The sequence below is a fragment of the Rana temporaria genome, chromosome 2 (assembly GCF_905171775.1).
Source record: "Rana temporaria chromosome 2, aRanTem1.1, whole genome shotgun sequence".
NCBI lineage: Eukaryota > Metazoa > Chordata > Amphibia > Anura > Ranidae > Rana > Rana temporaria.
The window spans coordinates 455,934,255-455,950,627 of NC_053490.1; the positions used below are offsets into that span (position 1 = coordinate 455,934,255).

Consider the following 16,373-nt stretch of genomic DNA (forward strand, 5'->3'; position numbering starts at 1 on the left):
CAGCATGACCGGACACTGCTTAGTACTGGCTGTTTACCCAAACATTTCCTTTATTTATCCAGTGTGCTGTATCTTTATACCGCTGTTAAATTTGCGAAGAAAAACAACCTTATCTGTTATCTTTTACCAGGTACACATTATTAACTAAAGTAAACCCCCCGTACGCAAGAGCCGAATGTCGAGAGACATCAGCCGGTTAAAAAAAATTAAATAAAAAACACTGACATTTGGCCCGTGTGTATGTCAGTCTGTCTGCCAATGGCAGAGAGCACTGATCAGAGGGTTCTTGTGGGGGATCGTCCCCCCCTGTTAGAACACAACAGCTCAGCAGGGGTGATTTCTGCACTAAATCTGCATAGTTAGTACAGCGGCTCAACCGTTCAACCAAAAACTCATAGTGTGCACCAGGCATAATTCTAATGAGCAAACGCCAACAAGAGATCTGACCCCCTGCTGATTCTGTACGTTTGCCCACTGACAAATGATCAGTCCATAATTTTCATAGTAGGTTTATTTTAACAGTGAGAGACAAAATAACAACAAAAACATCCAGAAAAATGCATTTCAAAAAGTTATAAACTGATTTGCATTTTAGCCCAGGTTCACACTGAGCTGCGGGAAGCTGTGCGAGTTCAGCGGAACTCACACGATTTCACTCCCGCATGTCAGTCTCGATTGTCTGCCACGATTTCAGAAACAGATGCCAATAAAAATCGCAGCCTGAAATCGCAAAAAGTAGTACTGAAACTACTTTTTGAAATCGGTGCGGCACTGTAAATGCAGCATCACACCGATTAGAACAGTGCTATTGCCGCAGATTTGACATGTCAAATCTTACCAATGTGAACCAGAGCTTAATGAGTGAAAGAAGAATTTTATCCACTATCAGCAAGATTCCTGGCTCCCAGGGGTCTTCTATACAGGTAACAAGCTGAGATTAGGAGCACGCTTAAAGGGAGTGCTTCTAATCTCAGCTTGTTACCTGTATAAAAGACACTTATCCACAGAAGCAATCAGATTCCAATCTTGCCACCATGGCCAATACCCAAGAGCTGTCCAAAGATGTCAGGGACAAGATTGTAGCACTACACAAGGTTGAAATAAGCTACAATAGCATCGCCAATCAGCTTGGTGACAGGTGACAACAGTTGGTGCGATTATCTGCAAAAGAAGAAACACAAAAGAACTGTCAATCTCCCTCGGTCTGGGGCTCCATGCAAGTTCTCACCTCGTGAAATTTCAATAATCATGAGAACGGTTAGCAATCAGCCCAGAACTACACGGGAGACTCTTGTCAATGATCTTAAAGACAGCTGGGACCATAGTCACCAAGAAAACAATTGGTAACAATACGTGGCGAATGACTGAAATCCCACAGTCCCCGCAAGGTGCCCCTGCTTAAGAAAGCACATGTACAGGCCCGTCTGAAGTTTGCTAATGAACATCTGAATGATTTAGAGGAGAACTGGGTAAAAGTGTTGTGGTCAGGTGAGACCAAAATCAAGCTCTTTGGCATCAACTAAACTCAACTCGTTTGGAGGAGGAGGAGGAATGCTGCCTACGACCCCAAGAACACCATCCCCACCATTAAACATAGAGGTGGAAACATTATGCTTTGGGGATGTTTTTCTGCTAAGAGGACAGGACAACTTCACTGCATCAAAAAGGGACACTGGAGGGGGCCATGTACCATCAAATCTTGGGTGAGAACCTCCTTCCCTCAGCCAGGGCATTGTAAATGGGTAGTGGATTGGTATTCCAACAGGACAATGACCAAAAACACACGGCCAAGGCAACCAAAGAGTGGCTCAAGATATAAGGTCATTAAGGTCCTGGAGTGGCCTAGCCAGTCTCCAGACCTTAATCCCATAAAACATGTAGAGGGAGCTAAAGATTCAAGTTACCAAACATCAGCTTTGAAACCTTCCTGACTTGGAGAGGATCTGCAAAGAGGAGTGGGACAAAATCCCTCCTGAGATGTGTGCAAACCTGGTGGCCAACTACAAGAAACGTCTGACCTCTGTGATTGCCAACAAGGGTTTTGTCACCAAGTACCAAGTCATGTTTTGCGAAGGGGTCAAATATTTATTTTACTCATTAAAATGCAAATCAATTAATAACTTTTTTTAAATGTGTTTTTCTGGATTTGTTTTGTTTTTATTCTGATCTCCCACGGTTAAACTAAACCTACCATTACAATTATAGACCGATCATTTCTTTGTCAGTGGGCAAATGTACAAAATCAGCAAGGGATCAAATAATTTTTTCCCTTACTGTAGCCATGGAAAAAATTATTCAGAAAATGCACTCAAACCATGAATGAGCCTATAGTCATAGAAGGTGACTATGAGAATGTGGCTGACATTTTACTATAGTATACGTTTTATGTATTCAAGTATAGGAAGAAAGATCCAAGTTGGCCCAGATGACAAAGGGTATTTTTCACATGGCAGATTTGAAAATGAAGGTAGGAGTTTGGTTGGTTGCTTTGAAACTGTGTTCTCCAATGACACATTGATAAAGAGGATTAACGGCACCACGTTTCACAGGCAGTCTGGGATTTCAGAGCGAGATACATTACAGAAACATTTATTATTACTTTTACCAAACTATTCATGTAATTGTGCTCTGTTCTCCCATTACACAAAATCAAACTGGTCTTGTAGGTGTTGCAATAGTCGCACATTGTATATTATATTCAGAGTCATATAATGGGAGTAGAAACAAGTAGAAAGATCAAGTTTCTTCTTCTTGCTTCCAGGAATTCACATTCTTCACCATTGTCTTTTACTGCATCCATCACACACCTTTTATTGTGAAATATCCTGCTTTCAAGAAGTCCCAGAGTGGTTGCCTTGCTTGTTAATCCAGGTGGTGTGTAAAAAGGTTTGCATCTCAGTAACTTTATAGAACAATCATATATCAGAGGAACCTGCAGAACCAACCATCAGCAAGATACACAACCAGGTCCATTACATATTTCTGGGTGTCGGGATACTAGACTTACCATTATTAATGAATGACAGGTCTATAAAATGTTAATATTGCTGTATATCGTAAGCCATGTGCTAGATTGTAAGCTCCAACGAGCGGGGCCCTCTAATTCCTCTGGTATTGAATTGTATTTTCCGCCCTCGTGTTTGTAAAGCGCTACGCAAACTGTTGGCGCTATATAAATCCTGTATTATAATAATATTAATAATAATAATAATTATTACAGGCTATAAGTATAGTCCAGTGGTCTCCAAACTGTGTCCCTATGCTTGTCTTTATCAGGCCCTCGGGGACACTATTCCTCCCGCTGATACAAGGCACAATTCCTTTTACGCCAACATGAGGCATAATTCCTGTCAACAATAGGACACTATTCCCCCTACTGACACCAATGATGGGAGACTATTCCTCCCATGAACGCCAACTGCAGGGCCCTATTCTTCCCACTGACACCAACGATGGGGCACTATTCCTTCCCCTGATACCAACAATGGGGCAATATAACTCTCACTGATACCAACGATGAGGCATTCTCTACTCCCATTGACAGAGGCATTTTCTACTCCTATTGGCCACAGTCTGGCCCCCTCAAAGTCTGCCGCAGAGACCACCATTATCGTAAACCGGACCGCTGCCTGAAGAGGGAAGAGCTGCTGCCATACCCGAGATATACCTCTTCCAAGTGCCAACGTATATAGTCGTGCAGCGGTCTGGAAGTGGAAGTGGATAGTAAACTGGCCCTTTGTTCAGAAAGTTTGGAGACCCCTGGTATAGTCAATAAGCAACTAAAGACTTCTCCATAAGCAAACACTGCATCTGAACTAGTCAACTTTAGTCAGAAAACTGAACATCAGGACAAGAATAAAAAGGACCAATGTTTTAAATAAATGTATTCACAAATATTATTACAATGCATTTTTAAATGCAGTTGGCATAAGTACCCAAAACGGTCATCATCCTACCATCCTGCAATCATCTGAACAGCTGGCTTCAAACCAAGAAGGAGCCATTCACATTACTGTGACAGAAACAAGGATAAAAGTCAGCGCTTGTGCCAAACTAAATGTGTACCACCAACCTAATTGCTCAGGGTAGGGGGAGATGCAAATGGTGCAAGATAATAATGATAATAAAATAAATGACTTTGAACCCATAAAGTTCCTAAGACGCAACTCTTGGAGGCAGCCCAGTAGAAGGGCAAGAAGAAATCCTCTGGAATAACTGGGGATGAAACACAGACGCAACTCTAAGTGCCCCCCGAGAGTTAGGAAAGTTAGGAAAGTTTTGGCACAATATAATATAAATATAAACAATTCCCCTTTTTTTTTTTTTTTTTCTTTATTATATCCATCACTAAGGGTGGGGGGAGGGAGGAGGGGTATTTTCATTAGATTCACGAAAATTCGCGAAAATTTGCACGTATAAATAGAAAGGGAAGGTGTGAATACTTCCCCCTGAGGATGGAAGTAAGGGGCAGGTGTTGCCCCCTGAGAGTTAGGAAAGTTTTGGCACAATATAATATAAATATAAACAATTCCATTTTTATTTTTTTACACAAATCACTAGGGGTGGAGGTTAGGGGCAGGTGCCCCCCGAGAGTTGGGAAGGTTTAGCACATTATACATATATGGAGAAGGGGAGAGAGAGGGGGAAAAAGGGAAAGAGTGTTTTCTCTTTTTTTTTTTTTTTCTCTCTCTCTCTCTCTCTTTTTCCCTTCCCCCTCATGATCTCGTCTCCAATTGGAGAGAGGGGAGGGGGAGGTTTTTTTTTTTTTTTGGTAGGTGGCCACCACATAGACATATAAATTAGAATTTAAATAATGTAGCTCACTTGGGTACCCCCGACAAGGGGGGATGTGTTAATCACAGCTAGAAATGTTTCTTTTTTTTTTCTTCCACTCCTCCTTCCCCCCTACCCCCATATACTCCAAGCCTCTACACATCATATTAGTACCTGTTTCAGGAAACATTCCGTACCGATTTAAACATACTCTAGAGAGGCCTTCTCCCCCTTTTTAAGTGAACTGGGGAGAATGATAGGTAAGGGCCACCATAGAATAACGTAAATAAGGGATTATAAGGAGACCATGTATGTGTTGTTATATGTATGTCCAAATATAAATGTAATAATGTCAATGTCAAATGTTTGTTAAAAATATTTAATAAAAAAAAAAAATATATAAGATCTGAACAGCTGGTTTCAAACCAAGAAGGAGCCATTCACATTACTGTGACAGAAACAAGGATAAGGAAGTCAGCGCTTGTACCAAACTAAATGTGTACCACCAACCTAATTGCTCAGGGTAGGGGGAGATGCAAATGGTGCAAGATAATAATGATAATAAAATAAATGACTTTGAACCCATAAAGTTCCTAAGACGCAACTCTTGGAGGCAGCCCAGTAGAAGGGCAAGAAGAAATCCTCTGGAATAACTGGGGATGAAACACAAACGCAACTCTAAGTGCAATAATTCAATTAATCTTTAAAATTTCGTATTTACATTAGGTATTCACAAAAGTATGATCAAAACAGGCATGTAGGAATGTGGGCATGGATTGCCGAACGTCCGTGAGGTCAGCGCATCCGTGGGCAACCCCTTGACTCCCTGCGTGCGTTCCAAGTTACATGAAGGGTCAGTCAACACCGGCGCAGCCTGCTCACAGAACACCGCAGCCATCAGCCCACAGATGCACTGACCTCACGGACGTTCGGCAATCCATGCCCACATTCCTACATGCCTCTTTTGAACGTACTATTGTGAGTACCTAATGCAGGGATATGCAATTAGCGGACCTCCAGCTGTTGCAAAACTACAAGTCCCATCATGACTCTGCCTTTGGGTGTCATGCTTGTCGCTGTCAGAGTCTTGCTATGCCTCATGGGACTTGTAGTTCTGCAACAGCTGGAGGTCCGCTAATTGCTTATCCCTGACCCAATGTAAATACGAAATTAAAGATTTCTTAAATTATTGCACTTAGAGTGGCGCCTGTGTTTCATCCCCAGCATTCACAATACTGTCAACCTGAAACTGGCCATACAGTTGTAGGCCTTTCCTACTAAATCTGCCACAAATAATCCGTGGGTGGCCCCTATAGCCGCCACCTGGCTCGACAAGCTTGGATCTGAAGTTCGAAGGAGCTGGACTGAAACCTCTTCACAACATTCTGCCCTCAGCCTTTCTCCCATGCTACCTCTTATTTGTATTTTCAGCATAATGAGAAAAGGCGGTATTTGAACTAGTAAATATCCTGGCGGGCACAGGCTCTAGCTCATAATGATCAGTAAAATTTGAAAAGTTAAGGTAGCCTAAGAACACTAAGCCAGAGGACACAACTGAACTGAATTCAGTATGGAAGGGCATAACAGCTTGTAAAGGTGTCAGAAAATGAACAGTTGATAAAATATTTACATCAAATAGTATAGCAAGGATAAGGATGACTGACTCAGTCACTTTCAAAAACAACCCAGCAACAGGAAGCTCTTGTGTCTTTAAACTGGCAGAATCACAAAAGGCGACACTCAATGGATAATGTTAGCTTGACATACCTCAAATTAAAGAAAAAGAAAAAAGAAAAGCTTCTAAGTGCCAGTTTGCCTGCAGGCATAGAAGAATACTTCTCAGGATTATACCCAAACTGCAAGAAAATTTGTTAACACAGGCTTCAAAGCAACAGTTTACATGAAGCATGCTGCAATAGACGCAAAATCTGGTATGCCAATTAAATCAATTTCATATGTTTACCCAAATTGAAAAAGTTTTTTTTGAGCATGTCGACAGATCAAAGTACTTGACAATATCTACAGAAATGCCTCATCATTAGTGCAACATAACGCAAAGTCATTACCTGGACATCCGTTTTCAATATGGATTCCATAAACTCAAAAATAAATGTTACATAGATACTGCAATTAGTCTGAATTACCTAGATCATTCTGGTTTAGGTGCACAATGACGTTCCCAACACAACTAGATCAATCTAATTTAGGTCCACATTGACTTCCCAACACATGCAGTGAACTCCTTCTGTAAGCCCTTTTAGGCCATTGATTTAAAGTACTGACATATGAGGGTCAGCAGGGCAGCCCAGATTTTCACAAGAGAAAAAAATATGTTACCCCCAGCTCCACTGCCAATATAGAAGTCCATGAACTGTGATCCAGTGCTTTAGCAAGGACGTTCATGCCCTACAAATACAATGCTTGGATCAAAAGGCTGGCAAATTAGATGCTCTTGAATAAAAAGTACTTTATTGGTACATGGGTACAGGGCCAGGCTATATGCTGCTTTGATGAAGGCTTCTTAGCTGAAACGCATCAGCGTATAGCCTGTACCCATGTAACCAATAAAGTACTTTTATTAAAGAGCATCCGACTTGCCAGCCCTTTTTGATTCAAATTTTCAGAAGAGGTCAAGGATGGAAGTCTCCATATTCTCTCATGACAGGCATCCCTTATTTTTTGCAAAAGTTTCCTATTTCGGAGTAAGGCCCCATACACACCATAGAATCCATCCGCAGATAAATCCCAGCAAATGGGTTTCAGCGGATAGATCCTATGGTGTGTACACGCCAGCGGATCTTTATCCGCGGATATATCTCCCCTGGGATGGATTCCAGCAGATCGGATATTCGCTGACATGCACAACAAATCCATCTGCTGGAATCCATCCCAACGGATGGATCCGCTGGTCTGTACAGACTCACCGAATCCATCCGTCCGAAGGGATCCCCCGCATGCGTCGTAATGATTTGACGCATGCGTGGAATTCCTTATATGACAGCGTCGCGCACGTCGCCGCGTCATAATCCCGAAGACGGCGCGACACGTCATCGCAAGAGGATTTCGGCGCGGATTTCAATGCGATGGTGAGTACACACCATCGCATGAAAATCCGCCGAAATCCACGAGAGGATTTATCCACGGAAACGGTCCGCTGGACCGTATTCGCGGATAAATTCTATCGTGTGTATGGGGCCTCAGGCTGGCACTAGAGATGGCATTTTATTTTCTCTGTTCAGCCAACGGGCTAAATAAAAAAATTAAAAACAGATTCCTCTATCCACACAAGTGAGGAAAATTAAAGAATTCCCATCCACCTTTGATGAGACAATATATTAGGACAACAGGACTCTCTGCTCAAGCCTGACATTGCTGATCAACAAACGTTGTCCAACATTCCCGTGCATCAAAAGTCAATCTAATGATGGATCAAGATTTGGCTAGCCCTTGTTCAACTGGCTGAATTTCAAATTTCATCTATGGCCATCATTACACTTTAAATGGTCAGACTACACAAACGGGCAACAGTGAATCAGGGAACCTGTACATTGACATAAACGGACAAACATGTTTGCTGGACAGCCCCGCCACCTCCGCTGCTGATTCTCATTATCCATTCGCGCCCCTGCCGCTCCATTCTAAAAGAATCCCTTTCGTAAGTTTCAGATTGGCTTTGGGTTTCAGCTTACGCAAGGTTAGGAACCCTTCCATTGCCCCCTTGAGCCTGGCTTTTGGATGCTCAAACACAGGTATGCCATGCAGGGACGTCTCAATAGCATCATGGACCCCTGGGCAAAGTAATGCATGATGCCCCTGCCAGCCTACCCCAAATTTACGCACCTTCTCAAGTATAAAAAGTATATATATATATATATATATATATATATATATATATATATATATATATATATATATATATATATATATATATATATATATATATACACACACACAAGATCGTAGTGCTTTCAGGACAAGGCCATCATCCTGGAAAAACTTAGTAAAATGCATGAGTATCCTAGCAGATATAGGACAGTTGGCAAATATGATCTAACGCAAGACTATTATGGGGCCCCCATGCAACTAGGCAGTACCCAAGTGTGCCCAGGCATTAAGACAGCCCTGATGCCATGGGGTTATAGCAAGTGAATGTGATGTAGGAAGGGAAAAAAACACCAATAATATAGGGTATCCAGAAACTTTTGTCCTAAATGGGTAAAATAAAGATTTGCTTCAAAACAAAATCAGGCAACGCACTATAGAACACATTTATTTCAGTATTATTCTTGGTCACATTGTTATGTACCATGTGACTGACACAAGGTAACCACAACATTTCCCAATGGATATGGAAAAATACAATAAATTTTTCAAGATTTGCTTCAAAACAAAATCAGGCAACGCACTATAGAACACATTTTTTTCTGTATTATTCTTGGTCACATTGTTATGTACCATTTGACTGACACAAGGTAACCACAAAATTTCCCAATGGATATGGAAAAATACAATACAAATTGTTAGTTTTCCTGCCCAAGTCTGACTGGTTGGAATCCCCACAAGCGTACAGAATCAGAGCTGCTCTATTTCATTAAAAACTTTACAATTTCTGTAGTGTAATCAGAACTTCAACCTGCAGTAGCTGCTCTATGTATTGCAGTGTTTCTCAACTCCAGTCCTCAAGGCGCCCCAACAGGTCATGTTTTCAGGCTTTCCATTATTTTGCACATGTGATTTGATCAGTTTCACAGCTTTAGTAGTTACCACAGCTGTTTCGTCGGAGGGAAATCCTGAAAACATGAACTGTTGGGGCGCCTTGAGGACTGGAGTTGAGAAACACTGGTGTATTGTAAGAGGACATTAATCAGTTCCAGTTCTCCGAATTGCTGTCTGTATGCATCAGCTGAGAGGATATACACAGAAAAAAGAGAACTGAAAGTGTTATCGGTTGCACGAATTGTCACATAACTCAGATTATCCTACGGATTCCATCAAGAAAATGGATACATGCAACACGCCAAGTCTTAGAAACACTTGGGTAGATTTTCAGTCTTGCTGTTGTACATATGGTTTTATTTCCCTTATTCTATGACTTTCTTACTATTAACATGAAACTCCAGCAGCAACTAGAGAGAGAAAGGTTTTGCGGTATGTGTTTGACATATTGGAATTTGAAAGTCAGTCAGTAATCACAATCTCAGCTTGCTGCTGTAGTAACTGCGAAGGATGTGATTTACACCAGTGACTGTACTCCTAAAATTTTCAAATATCTAGTTAGGAAGATAAAAAAAATAAAAAATAAAAGAAGGTTGAAAACCTCATGGGTATTCTCCAGTCAGAATCACACAATACTGTAGGTCAAGTGCAAAAAAGGTACCAAACATCACAAATACTTTCTTCAACTTGGAATTCATGTATAGCTAGATACTGTAAAATAGCGCTACTAAAAAAAATGCTGAACTGGATAAGTTGTACATATAACACCCATATCATTTCCTTGAAATAAAAATATTTTCCATCTACAGATCAGAAGACGTTCAATGGACTTTCGGGCAGTGCATTTCACGTGAATGCAGAACTAACTACAGACAAAGATAGTAAAACATATAAAAAAACAAAAAACAAAACACACGAATCAAGAAGAAACAATGGAGAAGCATTAAACTCAGAGCTACCAGGCAACTCTCATTTTTCTAGAACATTGTCAGATATGCCATAGACACTAGACAGAAGTTCAATCATGTACGCATAGCTCATCTAATAAACATTTGTAACAAATTGGTTAATAGATATTCAAACTCGTACTGCACAAAATGTGTAAGTCTGCGCTCTCAGCAGACCCATCCAGACACCAGCCTGTTTTGGAAGAACAATTTCTATAGGCCAGAAAAATCCAAGAATGCCAATGGACTACTATGATTCACAAGAGTGCCTATAAGCATATTAAGAGGTACCTTTATAAAATGAGATATCACGTGCTACAGGAAAAATTCCTACATTAATCCAGTTTAACTAAATCACAAATGTGTTTATAAATCCGTATTAAAACAAAACACCACAAGCTACAAGTAACATATTTCGACCCAAAATACACAGGCTGAGAAACCCTAGGGCATGGTAAAGTGATCACTAAAACAGTGTTCCATCTGCAAATATATAGGAAAGACACACAAGATAGAGGTCATGCTTGTTGTAATGGTTAATCATATATATTTCGGCAACGTGCAAAACAATTCCGACCATAACCAAGAATACACTGATAATAGTAGAGTTAATAAATTGGAGGAAAATACAGCCAAACTTTTCTTTAGGAGGTTTCCCAATTATAACCACTCAGGTTAAATGGGCTGCAGTATTATAATGACTGCAATACCTTGGAACACTTGGAAGACATCTCCAAATGTTAAGAAAACAAAGCATTAGAAAAGCTCAGTAGTACGATACTTACTTCACTAGCCTCTTTTCGTAGACCTTTACTGCTCCTCAACCAGCTTCTGCTTAGCTCACTCAATTCAGGAATGGGCTGAACCTTCAACCTCACTGTATCTCCAGACTGGCGGATCATCTCCACAATTTCATCTCTAGACTTATTCTCCACATTACGACCATTTATTTCCACCAATCGGTCACCAGGAACCAAGCCCAATGCAAGGTCTTTTGTACCAGCACCCGGCTCTGCAAAGTGAACAACTCTCCTATACAGTTGCCCTTCAGGTGCCCTGTCTAGCATAGTTGTCCTACGTAGCGAAAAGCCAAAATCTCCAGTGTTTCTTCTCTGAAGCTCCAGTTCTCTCGGTACTGGTGCTTGCGGTGGGAGCACAGAGGGCAACCTCAAATCGGCAAGGAAGGTTCTCCCCACTACTTCTGGGACTTTGACAAGATTTGGACTGCTGTTTGATGGGGTCACCTGCACTGAAGGCACAGAGTATTGATTGATTTGTGCATCAAATGCTCTGATTTCAACCTGTGGGGAAGGAGCAGCAGAATTCTCTGAAGGGGTGGAAGCTTCAGACAGACTTTCATCTTTGCTCTTTTGAGAGAAGGAGAATCTTTTGACCATTTGTGCCACTCCAGAAGAATTCTGTTTAGCCAGGGAACCAAACTTAGCAGCACGCTGAAGTACGCTACCCTTAAAGGTCTCTTCAGTCTTCAAGTCATCACTGGAGCTAGCAGTACTGAGGTGTCCAGAATCATAGAGGGCACTTCCTCTATTGCTGACATTATCGGAGTCAATGTCCGTTAGGTTAAGCTCAGAACTGCTAGCTACCTTAATGGGTATAGGATTAGATATTTCCAGTTTGGTCTTTGAGTCTCGTTTAGATGAACGATTAAGGTTAAAAAATCCTCTCCTCATGCTCATCTCTTCCAGGCTTTTCAGCTCCGCGGCTGACATCCTCTCTTTCTTTTCTTTCTTTTTCTCCTTTCTGATTCCATCCTTCTCTTTATCCTTTTTCATCAAGTTGAACATGTTGGAATGTCTTTATAAACGCAATGTGCAGAATCTGAAACCTGCTGGCGATCAAAATGCTCCTTCTTCTGATGTTTCTCCAAGACTCATAGATAAATATTTCTCTAGAAAAAAAAAAAAGAGACCACAATGAGATAAGAATGACTTCATGGATGGTTAAACAGAGGAATACTGCTGAAACTGACCCAGATGCTGCCACTAACAATAGTACAGTATTTCCATTGTGTGCCCTCTTCTGCAGAAGTTACTTACTGGAGCTAAATATCAGCGCGCTCACTTATGTACGCAATTAAATCAATTCAAGTGAAACACACTTTAATAGAAAGCAATATATTCATTATTTCTTCAAATACATTTTATATATTAAAACACAATAGAAATGTTGCTTCTTTACAGCAAGGCACCTGAGGCCTTTGATTTTTCACTCTACTTTACGTCAGAACTTCAAACGCACTGCTAAATACAGAACTGAAAACATATACAAATGGTCTAACCTGACAGAATATTTGTAACTATTTTCAAGTGCTCTTTTGATTCACACACACCTGCCAGGCCATATATAAACAGAGTACAACAATGCAATTCAGTTCTAATGGCTGAAACATGTCATGGTAGCGCCAATGCAGTATGCAATTGAGTCTGCTTGGCATACAGCACTGACACTAGGCACTCTCAAGCTAATTTCTCATGTGCAGAGGATTAGGGGAAATCCGGAAATATATGATATTTTATTTATTTATATATTTAAATCATCTATAGCAGCAGTACTTAAAATAAAGTGCAACTCCAATCAAACTGCTAAATACACACATGGCGGTATGCTTTACCTGCCAATCCAATACTGTACAGTGAATCCTAGATTTTACAGAAATGTTTACACTACAAATGAGAAATATAGTTTCCAATTCTAACTTCTCAATTCAAAAAGGTACAGCTTCCTATGTCATCTGCTTTCAGCGCGGTTATTGCGCAGGGAGTCAACCCTCATGCAAGCATCATAATTTATGAGCAAGGAGCTGATGTAGGAAAATAATGGTAAACCAGGGAGTGGCAGTCCCAGAGTCATTTCACTTAAAGCGGAGCTCAACCCTAAAGTGGAACTCCCGCTGATCGGAACCCCCCCCCCCCCCCTCCGGTGTCACACTTGACACCTTTCAGGGGAGTGGGGGGTGCAGATACCTGTCTAAAGACAGGTATTTGCACCCACTTCCGGCCACACAGTCTCGGGCAGACTGCGGGCATTACGTCATCTCCCGTCCCCTGTCCCCCCGTTGTGTGCTGGGAACACTCGGCTCCCACTACACAGCGGGAGCCAATCAGCAGGCGCAGCGCAACTCGCGCATGCGCCGTAGGGAAACGAGCAGTGAAGCCGGAGCGCTTCACTTCCTGGTTCCCTCACCGAGGATAGCAGGGGGAGCAGCAGAGTGACGAGCGATCGCTCGCCCTCTGCTGCGGATGGCGCTGGACTCCAGGACAGGCAAGTGTCCTAATATTAAAAGTCAGCAGCTGCAGTATTTGTAGCTGCTGGCTTTAATATTTTTTTTTCAGCGGACATCCTCTTTAAAAGGAGTTGTTATGGGAAACAAAAATTTCCCTAAATAGCTTCCTTTACCTTAGTGCAGTCCTCCTTCACTTACCTCATCCTTCCATTTTGCTTTTAAATGTCCTTATTTCTTCTGAGAAATCCTCACTTCCTGTTCTTCTGTCTGTAACTCCCCACAGTAATGCAAGGCTTTCTCCCTGGTGTGGAGTGTCATGCTCGCCCCCTCCCTTGGACTACAGGAGAGTCAGGACGCCCACTAACACACAGCTCCTTTCTCTATCTGCAACGTAGCGCCTATCCAGAGCGCCTTGACACTGAGGCAACGGGTTCCATCATCAGTGGAAATAAGGCCCAGGGAAGGGGACAACCCTGCCTCATTCTCCGCCCTATTGAATTATTTTGGGATATTGGAGATTTAATACTAGATGTAATACTTTGATCCATCTGCGGAAAAAAAACTGCCAAACCCTAGTATGTCTAAAACAGAAGCCATGTAGCACCAATAAACAGAATCAAAAGCTTTTTTAATACTAAGGCCTTGTACACACGAGCAGACATGTCCGATGAAAACGGTCCGCGACATGTCTGCTGGGAGATTTGGTCTGATGTGTGTACACACCATCAGACCAAAATCCCAGCGGACAGAGAACGCGGTGACGTATAAGACACCGACGTTCTCTAACACGCGAGTTCAATGCTTCCACGCATGCGCAGGATTTCGGGCCGCTGGTTATACGTCATAACCAGCGGACATGTCCGATGAGTCGTACTAACCATCGGACATGTCCGACGGACATGTTTCCAGCGGACAAGTTTCTCAGCATGCTAAGAAACTTTTGTCCGCTGGAAACCTGTCCGCTAGGCCGGAAAACTGTCCGCTAGGCCCTGCACACGATCGGAGATGTCCGCGGACCAGTTTCAGCGGACATGTTCGGTCGTGTGTACAAGGCCTAAGGGTCACCAATACTCAGCTGTAAGTATGTAAAACTCTACAAAAGATCGACATCAGTTGACTTACCAGGCAAAAACCCAATCTTATTTATGTTAATCAGGGAGGGAAGGACTTTCATCAACCTGGTGACATGGACCATCGTCAATATTTTAAAGTTCACTAACGACATAGGCCGATATGATGGTCCTCCCCGTGGACCTTTTCTCATCTCAATGGTGTACAGAGGTTACTGCATTGTACATCACATGGCTGCACACCAAAGAAGCCAGTTCTGTGCATCTTTTGAGAAAATGTCTACAGGCATCAGCTTGCCAGACATTAAATTATCTATACACCATTTACTTTAGATTTCCATCCAAAGATGGACACAGGAGACACAATTTATCTTCTACCACAGAGTATTAACATTCTTTCACTACAAGGGGGTTTCCTAAACGGCTGCCTTTACCATGAGATCAAACAGAGAACAGGCCAGGAAAATCCAATTAAACCTCTTACACATGTTTTTCATGATGAGCTGATAAACTGGTAAACTACTTTTCAGCAGATTTTCATCTGATTAAGAACTATGATAAGCAATGTGTACCTTTTCCTTGAATGGCACATTTGATATGGTTTAGGTCATTTAAAGTAGAAGTAGTAGAATGAAACTAAATACAATGATCCACCTTCAAAATGTTGCGGTTATAATTCCTGCATACGGTTACTAATAAATCTTGATGCAAATAGCTCCCCCAACTTTTCCCCAAGTGCCCATGTGATGGCAAAGCTCCAGGGAGAACATATGCGTGAGGCTGGTGGGTGTGAATTCTTCCAGGGTCAACAACGCCTACAACTATGGACGCCAATGGAATAATGTCACTACTTTAAAAGGATAAGTTCACGTTTACAAAAAAATAAAATACGGTAAATGCAGTTTTTTGGAGGGTAAAACAAATATTTTTTGTTAGGGACCTGTAAGGCATTGCACCCAGAACGTGGGTGTTATGCCACGGTCCTGAAGACTGTCTGTGTAGTTGTCTGCCCGTACACTCTCAATGAACTACCAACAGCCCCCTGGTAGTTCACTGAGAAAACTACAAACTGACAGCCACAAAGCCTGTCGGAACTTGTAGTTTTCCCATTCACAGAATTTGTTTATTTTTTAGATTGTGACAGCAAGTGGGGAGAGAAGATCCCCTGCTCGCTGTCAAAACAGACTTGGGGTGGCAGCCGATGCATTTGTAATATGTCACACCCTAAACAGGGGTGCAACACTTTACAAAAGGTGAACTTACTCTTTAAACACTTTATTTTCCTGATATGTGCCTGCTGTACCATGTATTTGCATAAGAAAGTATCCTGTTCTCTTTGTATTGCTTCCTTTATTTGGGGAAATCCCTGGCGTTCCTGCTAGTCCCCTTGCTTTCCTTTTAAAAAAACTGGCCACACTAAGCAGGAGAGCACATCATGGTGCATTCTCTAGCTATACTGGGAACTCAGTGTACTCTCCTCCAAAAGATCAGAATTGTCGTGACATGCTCCCACTGCACAGCCATTCACTGGAAAGCTCAGTGTGCTGCCGCTTCTCCTCCCCCCAGCTCTTATGCAAATGATCCCTCAGGTGATCACTTATAAAAAAATTAAAATAAAAAAAG

At 41.9% G+C, this 16,373-nt stretch overlaps 1 protein-coding gene across 4 annotated transcripts in view; it reads right to left on the reverse strand.

Annotated features, from left to right (window-relative positions):
- The window catches only part of MYO18A (myosin XVIIIA), a 475,424-nt gene that overhangs the window by 402,428 nt on the left and 56,623 nt on the right, over nt 1-16,373 (reverse strand). For all 4 annotated transcript variants that reach the window (XM_040338545.1, XM_040338542.1, XM_040338541.1 and 1 more), the window contains exon 2: nt 11,222-12,345. In XM_040338545.1, coding sequence (XP_040194479.1) covers nt 11,222-12,241 — 1,020 coding nt within the window. In that variant the 5' untranslated portion in view covers nt 12,242-12,345. The remainder of the gene's footprint in view (nt 1-11,221; nt 12,346-16,373) is intronic.